This window comes from Heliangelus exortis, chromosome 3 (assembly GCF_036169615.1).
Source record: "Heliangelus exortis chromosome 3, bHelExo1.hap1, whole genome shotgun sequence".
Lineage (NCBI taxonomy): Eukaryota > Metazoa > Chordata > Aves > Apodiformes > Trochilidae > Heliangelus > Heliangelus exortis.
In genome coordinates this window covers 68,653,076-68,666,860 of record NC_092424.1, presented here as the reverse complement: position 1 = coordinate 68,666,860, position 13,785 = coordinate 68,653,076, and the positions used below count along the sequence as shown (strand labels likewise).

The 13,785-nt window shown below is 42.9% G+C and overlaps 1 protein-coding gene and 1 long non-coding RNA gene across 7 annotated transcripts in view; one reads left to right on the top strand and one right to left on the bottom strand.

Moving 5' to 3' along the window:
* The first annotated feature begins 82 nt into the window (after window positions 1-82).
* LOC139794887 (uncharacterized) lies at window positions 83-8,344 on the top strand. The gene is made up of 3 exons (XR_011725295.1): window positions 83-2,382; window positions 6,613-6,686; window positions 7,305-8,344. It is a non-coding gene; the product is annotated as an uncharacterized lncRNA (long non-coding RNA).
* A 1,152-nt stretch (window positions 8,345-9,496) lies between these two features.
* FYN (FYN proto-oncogene, Src family tyrosine kinase) overlaps window positions 9,497-13,785 on the bottom strand; it is a 137,512-nt gene continuing 133,223 nt past the window's right edge. For all 6 annotated transcript variants that reach the window (XM_071741155.1, XM_071741157.1, XM_071741154.1 and 3 more), the window contains one exon: window positions 9,497-10,179. In XM_071741155.1, coding sequence (XP_071597256.1) covers window positions 9,971-10,179 — 209 coding nt within the window. In that variant the 3' untranslated portion in view covers window positions 9,497-9,970. The remainder of the gene's footprint in view (window positions 10,180-13,785) is intronic.

The following is a 13,785-nucleotide window of genomic DNA, read 5'->3' as shown; positions in this document are numbered from 1 at the left end:
ATGATGTGTGTACGAACTATATAAAGAAAGAAAAAAAAAAGGATTTTTTGTTTGCTTTGCTTTTTTTTTAGGTTAGACTTGTAGGCACTTCCAAGTTTCTCTCTACAGCCTCAAGGAGCAGAAACTCGCTTTTCCTACATGCTGAAACTCTTACATCTTCGCACAGCTCCCGAAAGCAGGGTAATGCTGGCACTTACGGCATGGAAAGATGTGGTTCAAAGGGCCATGGTAAGTCACGCAGGGCACTCCACCAGCACAGTGCCAGGCTCCCGAGCAGCAGTCCCTGGGGTGCCCATGGAACGCAGCTGCAGATCTCAGCCTTCACCGCTTTCCTGACCCCCGGCTTCGCACATGTCCCTGCCAAGAAGCTCTTCCTGGTCTTTTGCCTACATTTTCTTAGTTTAACTGTAGGAGGAGTCTGACTTGGCTGTAACTTCTGCACGGTTCTTCATCCTCCGGGTGTTCATGGGCTGCTGCCACATGCCGCCTTAATGCTTGATGGGCTGGCCCTCACATGTGGGGTCTAAACCATGCCGAAGCCCTTGCTTGGTCAGTGCCATCACTTCTTCCTGCACCCTTCCTGTGGCCTCCTGAGAAAGGAGCTGCCTCCTCGGCATGGCCCCCAGTATGGACCCTCTTTGGGCACCTGGTCTGCTTTGTGGTGGCGAGGTGAAGCCATGACCCAAACACTTATTTTCATGTGTCAAGGGATGTCTGCCCACATTTCTAGAAGGAAAATTCAAGTGGCTGAGAGCAGTGCCTGCTCTCAAGCCAAGCACTAAATACAATTGTATCCACGGCAGTGAGGCCCTGCAGCTTGCAGTTATCTTTGCCCTGGAGAAACCCCACACCAGCCCTGTCATTCTGTTGATGGCCCTGACCCTCCCCTTCCCTCCCTCCTTTCCAGCAGGATACTAACCCTCCCTTTTGGGATATCCTGAAGTTGTCCTTTGCTGCCCCCAAGACTGCCTGGGCAGCCCCTGCTCTTCCAGCGGGCCCCAGCCAGGCCCAGACGGGATGGGTGGTCGGTGCTTGTGGCCAGAGAAGCTGCGTTACAACTTTGCCATTTGAGTCAGCTCAAGTTTTAATGCCTCTGGTTTGGACTCAAGCGTGACAGCTCTGCTGCACAGCTGTTTTGCACCACGAACGCCCTGACAGCTGGCAACAGGGCTGCCAGAGCCTCCAGTCCTGCTAAACTTGGCTCTTGCAGCCACCGCGCCCCAGAGCCGCGATGGCCCCGCTGCAGCCTCCATGCCATCATGGAAGAGGAAGGTGAGGGGCCCAAGGTTGCACAGGAGCCAAAATCAGGGCATTGGTGAATGTAGGCAAGGTGGGAGCAGGGAGGGAGAGCTGCTGACCTTCCTGGGGTTTCCACAAAGAACCTGCGTAGTGTTTGTAGTGCTTTGATCAGCTTCCCAGGGAGTGCCAGCAGTCATGCCCAGGCACAGGGATAAGGCAGGCAGGGTCTCCTGCAGGGACATTGCATCAGACCCTTATTTGTGGGGCTTGTTTCTAAAGGCCTTTGTTGCACAGCCGTGAAACACCTCTCCCTTCACAAAGTGGAGCGGCCTCTCTTGGCAACAATGGTTAACAATAATAATCACAGAATCGCAGAATGTTTTAGCTTGAAGAGATCTCCAAGATCATCCAGTCCAACCTTTGACCAACACCACAGTCTAACTACTAAACCATATCCTTAAGGATATCCAGACGCCTTTTAAATGCCTCCAGGGATGGTGACTCCACCACTGTCCTGTGAAGGACATTCCAATGCCTGGCAACCCTCTCAGTGAAAAAAGAGGTTGTAGACAGTTGTCTTCTGTTCCCCACTGGTCAAACCTTGGACACTGGGCTGAAACACCCAACAAATGACAGTGGGCACCTGCTTCCCCTCTACACGGGAGCCAGATTGCCAGAGAAGGAAGATTATGGCTATGACCCAGATCAGCCTGCCCCAGCAGAGATAGGCCAGGGTGCCCAACTAGTGAGGTGCCTGGGGTCCAGCATGTTTGCAGCATCCAGGATGCAACTGGACAGAGAAGTCACAAAGCCTCAGGCTGTTTGTTTTCACATAGAATCACACACGCAACCACAGAACAGTTGAAGCTGAAAGAGGCTTCTGGAGGTCATTTGGTCCACTCCTCCTCTGCTCAAACAGGGTCACCTGGAGACGGTGACCCAAGACCATGGTTTTTTAATATCTCCAAGAGATATTAAAATTAGAGTCTCTACAGTCTCTCTGGGCAACCTGTCACAGTAAAGAAGTGTTTCCTGAAGTTCAGAGGGAACCTTCTGTGTTTCAGTTTGTGCCCATTGCCTCTGGTCCTGCCTGGGCAACACTGAGAAGAACTTGGCTCCATTCTCCTTGCACCCTCTCTCCAGGTATTTATATACATTAATAAGATCCCCTTGAGCCTTGTCTGCTCTGGCTGAGCAGTCCCAGCTCTCTCAGCCTTTAGTCATAGAAGAGATGCTCCAAGCCTTTCATCATCTCTGTGGCCCTTCACAAGGCTCTTTCCATCTGCTCCCTGTGTACTTTTACTTGGCCACCTAGAAATGACTCTGGGAATTAATGCTACATCAGTTCACAGTCAGTTTTCTGGGGCCATTTCCATCATGACCACTTTCATCTCTTCATTTGAAGTGGCATTTGTGGCCAAAAGAAAGCAGCCTGGCTTCTAATGACACAATGCCTGGGGAATAGGCTGTGAAATCTGGTCCTTGTGAGAGCACTTCCGGGTCCAGAAATCACTCCTAGGGACTTAATGGTAAGTGCAGCCACATCCAAAGGACCAGTCTCTGTTCCCTCTTTAACTTGCCAAACCCCAGAAACCAGCAGGTACTTGGAGCAGTTCTTCTCATTTGAGGTGTAGACAAGCAGCCTTAGAAAGACAAAAAAAAAAAAAAGAAAAAGTTTGAAAGCCACTCTTCTGTGTTAACAGCACTGCCTGCTGAGTGGGTTTCAAAGCCAAGACGGGGTCCAGCCCAAACCTAAGTACCCTCCCACAAAATTGCAGAAAATGATATCAATTAACTAATTTTTGGATTAAGAAACTTAGAGAACACATATCCAAGCTTATTTCAGCACTTCAAAAGCCTTCCCTTTCCCCAAAACTGAGGCCATCCTAATTGCTTTCTGAAGGCCTGTTTTATATTTCTGAAGTCTTTCTACTGACTTCACTGAAAGCTGGATCAAACTCTGAACTCTTTAAAGTTAGCATTTCATCTGTACATTATTTACAAGCAGAATGTGACGTGTCATATTTGGTATGTCAAAAAAGTACAGATTAATAAGTGCAGGATGAGTGTTTTCATTGGCAAGGCAACGGACATGGAACATTTTTTTATAAGAAGTTGTTCCTAGTCCTTCCGGAGTTATAATAGTTCTTTTTTTTATTAGGAAAATCATGTCAATATTGAGCGCCACTTCTTGTATTTCCTACCGCATCTGTATATTCAGAGAACTAAATCAGCTATAGTTTTGCTTCCAAATGACTAACTCTTTCAATAGAGCAGTGTCACACTGCTCCATTTTTAACACTGGTGCTGTGAATTAACCTGGAGACATTGCAAAGAGCATTTAATCCCATCTGCCCTCGCATAACACACCGCTCTTGTTCTGGTTCTCTGCATTTGGCTCACCCCTCACTGCTTTTGCACTGTGAGGGAAACTGGGGCTTTCTTCTATGTCTTGCTGTTTAGATTGCTAAGCACATGCCTACAAAAATATTTTCCACTTATTTTATATTAAGGCTCTTGCTTTGGCATTTTTCAGTTACACCCTGGAGAGACACCTGAAAGAAAACAGTACCTGGATGGAAGCTCGTGCAAGGCTTCTAATTAAACCTTCCATAATGACAAAAACCCTCCTGCCATTTGTTAAGATTTTCCCCACAGCATTATGCATCCTCTTAATTAAGAGCAGAAGCTAAGTAATACCTATTTTATTCCCCCTTGCTTCCAATTAGTCATCCATTGATCATTACCCACTCAACATTTGACAATTAACAGAGCCCCCATGCTCCACAGGCCCAGGATGCAGAGTCCTTCGGAAATGGCACGTCTGGAATAACGTGAGGGGAGCTGTGTGGGCGAGGAATGGGGCGAGAGGTAGGGGGAAGGGGAGGAGAAGGCCACCCAAGTGGAACAAAAGCTGTGTAACATATGCAAATGTTCAATATGTGGGATGTGTTTTATACGCTGGATGTATATGAGGTCATATACAAAGCTCAGCTGGCGGCTGCACTGCTTTTGGGAGGCATGGGAATTTGAGGGAACACTTGAGCTCTCATATGATCAAACGTACCTAGTCCTCTGTCTTTAAGATGTGAAGCAGTTCCTGATTTGGCTCTTTGCCTTTGCTTTTTTAAGAGAGCAGGAGTTAGCATCTGCTCCTCTATTCTCACCAGTGTCAATACAGCCCCTGCCAAGTCACCCCCGACCCAGCTGCAGATACAGGCAGTCACGCCTGAGCTGCTGCTGACAGACAGAACCTTGTCAGCTCTGGGGGGGCAAAGAGGTCTTTGGGTAAGCTGTGGGACCCTCTGGAAGCCTGGCCCAGCAGCAGAGAGCCCATGCAGTGCCAGGAGGGGTGTGCTTGGGAACTCTTTCCCAACACCAGGCAGCTTTCCTGTATGAGTAGCATCTTCTAGCTGGGGACATCCAGCAGCACAGCAGAACTGAAAGGCAGCCCAGAGCCTGAACTCTGGCAGTCAATAAAGCGCAGGAGGTGGCAGGGCTTTTGGGCAGGCCCCCGGCTTGAAGATGAGCCCAAGGGTCAGCAAGTACGGCTACAACATGGTCAGGAAGCTTCCCTGCATCCTTTTTACTTCTTCCAGATGAAAATCCATCCATTACAGGTCTCAGGGATTTTGTGTGAAGCTGTGACAGTAAGTAGCTGAGAAAACTTCACAAGACTCTGGGTGTGGTGGCTCAGCAACAAAAGCTGATGCACAAAAAAACAAACTGGAGCCCCTGGCAAGCTCTAGATTGGCCACAGAGCAAGGAGGATAATCTCATTTGTTTGCTCTTTGCCCTTTTAGCTATTCACAGAGCCTAATGCCGAGCTTTCACAACAATGAGTCAAACAATCAAACTCCCATCTGGCCTGGTCAGGCAGATGCAACACTTGCCTTTCAGTCACAGCCATGCTAGTGCTGTGATTTTATTATTATTTTTTTTTAACCATCTTGAATACTGTTTACCCCTTTTCCTAACAGGGAAAATACTTGCACGTGGTAACAGAAGCTGCAGTTGAGGCTCACCAGTCTGTTCTAATCCGATCACCCAAATCCCTGGGCACAGCAAAACACAGGCGCTGCGAACACAGCTGGTGCAGCAACCTTTGGATATCTCTCTCTGCATGACATGATGAACAGCCTACCAGTTAATGACCTGTTTTTCCTGGGAGGGCACTCTTCTTCCCTTTCAGCCCTCTGGCATACTCACACTGTAGCCCCCAAACTGCAGCCATTCCCTTTGGGAGAAATGTCTTCCCTCCCTGACTCTGAAATAAGCTGCTGGTTGCATTTTTTGCAGTAGCCAGAGACCTACAGCATCACCAGGCTGCAGCAGCAGCACTCGCCACTACCACCCACCTCCTGGCCTGGGAATGGGGATGAAAGCTGATCAAGTAGTTGGAACCAAGAAAAAAAAAAACAAGATTTTTTTGTTGTTAACACCATTCTGTCCTCTAATCTGCTCACGTCCCAGTCTTAAATTTTTGTTAAGCATTCAGCTGCAGGGGAAGAATAGGAGATGAATTGCTCTCCGTGTAGATATAGATGTTTTTGTGTGCAATTTACATTTTGAGATGTCCACATGCACACAAGAACATTGGCTGTATTAAAAGTCAACAGAAAATACCTCACAGACAGGTAGCATTCCCCCTCTGACACTCCAGGTTAAGCTCAGTAACCTGGCTTTTGACAAATTCAGAAGCACTGGGATGGACAGACTGACACCCTGTGCCAGTGGCATCCTGGCAAAGGGCCTCTTTCCCTTTTCTGCTGAAAGGACATGGGTTCTGTTTTCATCTGTGCAGTAAAATCCAAAATTGAAGTGCCCCCTTCTTCAGATTAGATGGCAGGGAATGCTGACCCAATTGCCAGGAGCCCCTTCAGTGATAAAATTTCCCTGTGTGCGAGTCACAGGAAATTATAATCACTGCTTAGTGAGATTGCAGAACACAATGAGATTTCTGAGATACAAACAGACTTTGATTATTCTTGAAAGACAGACAGACCCTCAAACTGACGCAATTGGAGGAAATAAATATCCTTTTGTCTGCACTGCTGGTGGTAATTTCCCATTAGACAGGAAAAGCCTTCTTTGATGAATGAATATTGTCTACACATTAGAAGAGGAGCTACTGTATATCTCCTAATAGCTCTTGCATGCTGAGGCTCAGCCTCTTTAACCCCTCGGGTACAATGTAGAAGCATTCATTACTGCACTGCCTGTTTTATTGCAGCATTTGAGAAAAGCATGGGGCATATTAAAATAAATTTGAGCAACTTCCCACTCACCTTGAAGTAATGTGGCAAGGTCAAATCCGCAAGGTCAAATCCATTTCGCAAGCTGCCTTTTTCATCTGCATGTGGTCCTTTTCAGGCTAGAGACTTCAGGAGAAACACTTGCTCAGGAGACAGATTTTCCATTTGTGATTATTCACGTAATTTTAGCAGGTAACCACTTTTCTGTTTTGGCTTTACTTTGCTTTTCTACAGTGGTAATTAAATCAAAACCAGGCTGTCACATATAACTAAGTCAAGCACTGTTTGCAGAAGCCAAAGAATATCATGCTTGTGGCTTTGACGAACTTTGGACCTTTTAGATGACCCACCAAGTCTCCCATCTTTTTCTTACGACAGAAATATGTTAACAGGAATAAATTGTACTACCCCTTTTGTGGCACTGCTGCATTTCCACCTGACATTTTTTCTGGGACTGGTATTGGATTAAGCTTGGCCCAGAGATGCCTGGGTCATCCCACGGTGTCATTTCAGTGGCTGACAGGTCACCTTTTCTGGAACTTTGCCACCATGCCAAAGATGGGTTGGGTGTCAGGCATGCTGGTAGAAGGAGCATTTGGCCAATTGCTTTTATCTGGATGGGATCTGTTTAGCCTTATATTAGAAAATTTTCAGAGTGAACAGGAGATTTTTTTATCTGTTAAGTCAACTTTTCATATACCACAAATAGCTGTGTGATGACTATAAGAGTGTTAAGAAAAAGTTTCCATGAATTTATAGCAAAAATGCTAACAACCTTGTTTAAATTTTTTGCTAATCTTTTTATTTGAGAGATTAAAAAACCCAAACAACAAAACTCCCAACATTAAGAAAAAGAAGCAGAAGAGCTATCGGTGAGAAATGGTCTGGATTTGCCACCCAGCAGTGGCACCACATGAGCCAGCTGCAGGCAGGGACGTGGCAGAGACCGACGTGGGACTCGGAGACCGAATGCGATACAGGAAACAGCAAACCAGAGAATCAGGAGTAAAGGCCATAAAACCCCAACAACGCCCCGTCTGAGTCTTACTTCCAACGAGAAGCATAGGCAAAACTAACATTTTAGGCTCACCCCGCACTACAGATAGAGACTGCACTGAAGTTTGTGGCATGGCAAAGGCTGCCAAGGGACTTGGCAGAAGGAGATGCTTTGCCACCCAGCAATGGGCTGAGCACCTGACGTTTGGGCTTCGCCAGCCCCGCTGAGTTCCTACGGAGTCCTCAGTTCAGTGGATGATGTTTTTTAAGGCAGGGGGGTAGCTGTGGGAAAAAAAGAGGACCACAACTTGCTTCGTAAGGGCTAAAGGAAGCTAAAAGTTCAACAAGAGTTATGGCCTCTTCAGTACTCCACAGCTATAGGTACAGCAACAATGAATATATCATATACATAACATTACTTCTACATGTAAAACGTTAACCAATTTATCATGGAAATCTGGTAACAAGCAACATTGCTGTATAAATTCACACTTCAAGAAAGGCTAAGTGTGGGACCTTCCTTTGCAAGAGGATTTTCAGTCAGTGTTTTGTATAGAAAATACTAAAATTATGATAATTTGTTCTCAATTCATTATTGGGTTAGTTTTCAGGAACGGAAAATGATTCTCTTTAGAAAATGTGTATATTTGGAATATGAATTCACAATCTAAGTATTAAATAATTAGAAAAAAGTTTCAGCTGTCAGGAAGTCTTACTTGGCTGCAATATTTTAAAGCAGTAACAGCAATACAAGGCATAGAAAAATCTTTTCCTGTAACACTTGTAAATGTAAAAGTATTCATGTTAAATGCAACAGAACTGTTAAAGAATAAACTGCTCGTAGAACAGAGAAATGAGAGATTTGATATGCATTCAGCCATATTCCTTACAGTTGAACTCCAGCTGTTAAAAAAAGTATTGACTTCACAATTTGGAAAATGATGTCTCATAGGTAACTGGTCTGCATACTCCTATGAAATATGGTGCCCCAAATGGCGTGACACCCCTTCTTGAAAAGTTTTTACCTTCAACATTATCTCCAGTTTAAACAAAAGAACAACTATCCAAATGTAAAATTCTCCTTTTTTTTTGTTTTAATTACTAAATTAAGAAAGTTAAACAGTTTTAAAATGTAAACTTGCAAATGAACCATAACAAAATGTAATTAAGACTTTGAAATTTGAAACTCAGCATTAAAAACTCAATAGAAATAGAAAGGAATTTCTTTTTTGGTTAAACGTAAGTAATTCAAGGCTGGTACAGACAACTGAAAATGTAATACTTTGTTCTGTGCATCCCCCATGAAATGTAAAGAAGTGCATAGTAATTCCACTGGAGAACTTACAGACATAGAGAAAGTAATTTCATTAGCAGTACAGGACATTTAACACACTTATTTTACAATGGAAAAAATGTTACACATAAACCAGAAAAATCCTAGTTGCATGACCAACAGTTTAGCAGGTGGACATGGCTAAAATGCTATGACTTGCTGACCATCTGAATGGGGTTATGCTGTTTAATAAATCTTTTTGAAACATTTCAGTATATGGTTTTTGCTACAAGAAGTCCTTGCAGTTTCAAATTTCCAGTTCAAAAGGTGATGGTGTAGTTTTCTTGCCTTAAATATGTTCGTTTTAACTTCAAGAACAAATCATCACACACTTGTCAAACATTGGAAACATTACTGTAAATACAGCACATGATTCCTGAAAGAGCAAAGTTACAACCACCTACAGGTACATAATCATAAACAAAAAGTGCAATCCAATTTAAAAAAATCATGCTTGGCAAAAGCCAAAAATTAGATCACTGGCTTTCATAATCCCACCAGTGTTTTCATGTCTGCAGTAAAATTATCGTTTTCTGGGTACTGTTGCAGCAGGATCCATTCAGTTCCAAATGAGTTTCCCCTGCAATAGCACCCATATTCTATATGTACAGTTATGTATATATATTATATATATTTTATATATAAAAAAGCAAAAAAACCCAAACACCTGTCCTGATTTTTTAAATTTATTTTATTTGTTAAAACATGAAAAAAAATGTTTTAGACAAAGAGGCCACTTCTGGAAAATAATACTTTTAGTTGAATCAGGAGAAGACTAGTTAAAATCACATAGGTTTTGCATTTTAAAAAAAGGAAAGCACTAGGATCAGTTATTGGCACTGAGTTACTATTTACAATGAACAGAGGTTTTGCAGTTTACATAACATCAATACAATGCAGTTTTGGAGTCTTTGATTAAGAAAAAAAAAAGTGTTTTTTCTCCTTCTCATCCAGGACATTCAGATTATTAGGACAAGTGGTCGTAGGCAAGGGCTGTGGAAGTTCCCAGCTTCAGCCCCTCCTGTGCATGGCGCTGCTGGAAGATGCTGCACTCTGGAGAAGCCTCTCACGGAGTTGGAAGCTGAAGGACAGGTGAGGCAGGACTGAGAAACCTGGTAATTCACGACAGTGTCTGAAGACCAGGGATTTACAGGTTGTCTCCGGGCTGGTACTGGGGTTCTGTTGCAGTGAAGTAGTCTTCAAGGAAACCCTGCAGATATTCGAAAGTTGGACGCTCCTCTGGGTCTTTTTTCCAGCAGTGGATCATAAGCTCGTGCAAGGAGATGGGACAGTCCTGAGGACATGGCATCCGATAACCACGTTCTACCTGCTCCAAGACTTCACGGTTATTCATTCCTGTAAAGGGATAAATAAATCCAGGTAAATTCCTCTTAAATGACAGGAAAATTATCCCGAGCATGACTATATCTACAATACTTACGTTTTTTTTTTGAGCATGCTAATCTCTTTTTGTTCAGACAAGGAAAGCAAACCCCTCCCGTTGTCCTGTTTCAGCTCTTCCTCTACTGCAAAGTAATCTGGATTATTTTCTTTCTCAGAGGAGAGTTTTGGAATCCAGGAATGAATAAAATGCTGCTCCCAAGATTACCCTCTTGGCTTACTCACAACTGGCAGGATTTGGTACATTGCCTCCCCCACGACAGTAGCCATGAAATATACTATGTGAAGTGGCTAAATAAAATAAATACTATTCAAATGTCTAGAAATTAGGAAATTAATTTTTTAAACCCTCACACTGAGTGTGGGCCCTCCTTGAAATGCTGTGTGAGGTCATGCTCCAGAGACTTCAAGACAAACTCTGCTACTTTGGGCGACTAGGGATTCTCAGCAGCATTACCTTCAACTCTGGTTCAGAAGCTCACTACCACTGATGCTCTGTGCTGGTTAGCATTGTTTCTACATCACTCCATTTTTTCCATCCCAACCCAAAAGAGAAAAAAGTTGCTCAGAAGACAAGTCAACCATTAAGCAAAGTAGCTCCACTGCAGAACCACAGCTCTCTCTCACAAAAGGTAAAAAGCTGTATTACCATCGTGCCTGTCTCTAAGAGGCAATCCAGGCCCTTTGCTACCTCATCTTTTCTATGCAGTATGTTCAGCCCTTGATTCTTCTGCTGAAATATTTTTTCACTGTACATTAATTGCAATCAACCTCAACTTTAGTTTAAATAGCTCCTCTGCTAACTCTTCTGGCTTTTTAACAGTATGAAGAGTGAGACCAGCACTGCAGGCATGTGGAAGTATTTCAGAGAAAGCATGCACACAGCAATTTTCTGTGGCTTGCCAATTGGCAAGCCCTGCCCCTGCTGAAAAATATTTCCAGGTTTCACTCCCCTGATTTAGTTGGTTCTGCTCTGCAGAAGGAGAAAGGACACTTGGACACTTAAGGTCCTCCATGACTGAATCCAGAAGCCACCACCCTGATGTTGCTCTTTCTGTTAGCTTATCTCCCCCCTGGCTACCATGACACCATCCTGCACTGGGTCTCCTCCACTCTGTTTTTTCAGGGTGTCCTCTTGAGGAACTTTCTTTTCCCACCTCAAGAAGTGGATCTTCTCTTTCCCCTCTAAACTATGTTTTTGGTAAGCTTATTTGTGAGAAATAATTCAACCACCTCCTTCAATACAGATTTATTTGTCTACTCCACACCTTGACTAGTGGGAATAATATCCTTACACTCCATGTTATTTAGGATGGCAGCTTAGCTGTATCCTTAGCTTTAGTTTTTACTCTGTGTCCTCATATTCTGGCTTGGTTTGATTCTTAAAGATGTTTTGAAAGAAGCATCTGCAAAATACAGCCTTTCCTGACCATCCCTATCTAGATTCTCACTTCATGTTAGGATAACAAAACACCTTTCCCTCTTATCTTGACAGGGTAATTTTCTCCTGCTGATATCCATTTGCAATGTCTCTGCAAAAATAATTTTCCTAGCCAGTTGCTGTAACCACCTCTTGCATTGTCTTGCTCCTTGTCCCCTAATATACAAAATAAAAACTGTCTTCACTTCTAAAGTCTTCCACAGGCTCTTGTTTGGCCATGTCCTCATCAGTTCACAGTTCTGGTTACTCTACTGCAGCATCTTTCATTTAAAAAAAACCACTGATGTGCTGTTGCTTATGGTGCTGGTTGCTCATGGAGGAACCTTCCCAGAAAAGTACCTCATGCTCCCTCTTTAGCAGTGATAATGGCAAAAAGAAAGGTTATATTGCTGATTTACAGTATTCCTTTTCCTGCACACCAACACTTTAGCATTGGTTTCTTGTGTTTATCACCTGCATCCACCCACTGTATTTTTGGTGTTAAACATTTGTGAGTAGGAGCAAACAATTTGTATGGCACCATTAGTGGTCCATGGTTAGGACTCCACAGAGTGATGAAAACAGAGTATAAATGTTCATCTGCAGACATCAGATTCTGCACAGAGTTAAGGTTCTCCTGTATTACCAACTGCAAAATGATGTTGTTTGGTCACACAGCCTCACAAGCAACCAGAAAATCTTGCCACACACTGAACAAACTTTTGGGTGTTCCTCATTATCCAACAGGAACATATTGTTCAAACATATTCTTCTTTTTCATTAAATTACAAAACAATGCTAGTGGTCTGTTAGTCAGCACCAACCCAAACCTTCTGGATTTGCTGTTTTCATGATGCTACAGGAAAAAAAATGGGCATTTTGTTCATGTTGTGTTCTCAATATTATTTTTTTAACTTTGTGTTTTAAACAAAAAACTGCACCCTTTTTTCATATCCTTGTCTTTGAAATGGCTGAATAGCCTCATGTTTTGGGATAATAACTTCTTCAGTGTTTTGCTTCCTTTATGTATAAAAGGCTACAAAAATCAGTGTTAGCACTAACTCAGCTATTGCATGTACCTAAACAAAACCCAAACTGCAGTAGTATTTTGGCAGTACCCCTTGAAGTACAGCATGGGTGGAAGTAATAGCAGAATATAAGCTCCTTCCCAACTCATTTGTTATTCTAAGGTATCAAATGTTTAGTATTTTTATCCAGTGCATTACTCAGTGCTGCAAAGCACACGCTGAAACTTGATAAGGAACAGTATGCTGGAAGAAAAACCCTGAGGAGAAAGAGAGGGGAGGGAAAACGTAAATAGCTCTTCATTTCTTTCTTTCTTCCTCTCTCTCTCTCTCTTTTTTTTTTTTTTTTTTTTTTAAGAAAGAAAAAAAAGGAAAAGGAAACACAAAAGAGGCATTGCTGTCTGAAATTGTAGTCAGCTTTTGTCCCTGGAAAGCCAGTGAACCCAGGTTTTGCTCATCTCAGTATAATCCTGGAAAATGCCTTCTATTCCTTTCTCCATTCCCCTCCACCCAGTAAAACCCAGATATGAAACTAAATCAAGAAATCCTCATGTTTCTTGCTGGAATTCATACATCCAGCAAGGGGTGCAACACCTAGGACTTGCCAAAGAAATTCTGTTGGTTTTGACGTGTGCTAGTAACTGTCAGAAAGGATTTCCAAGTACAATTTTTCTAAAAATTTTTTTAGTAGTAGTCAGACTTTTATATAAAAGCAACAATGTTTCAGGTATATTCTTAATGTCTGAAAAGGCCTATTGATGTTTACAAACCTATTATCTAGGTTTGCTTATCTTATCCTATTAAGTATTAGTGTTTCTCTTTGGAGAGCAGGAGGAGCCTGTTGTATTGGCACTTTCTAATGCCACAGAGAATATTTGAGCAGTCTGTACAACTCCTCTCTCCTAATGAATACCCAAGAGTTTCATCTCTTTTGGTAAATAATAAACGAAATTCTGCTTGTAGTACACTCTCACACCCCCTAAAAAGTGTATTCTAAAATCCCTAAATCTGTGGAATAAACTACTCAGAAATATCCTTCTGTAGACTAAAGTTATTTTCACCTCCTTGAAAATCAGTTTGAGCTCATGATGTTTCTAGAAGTACCATTCAGACCAA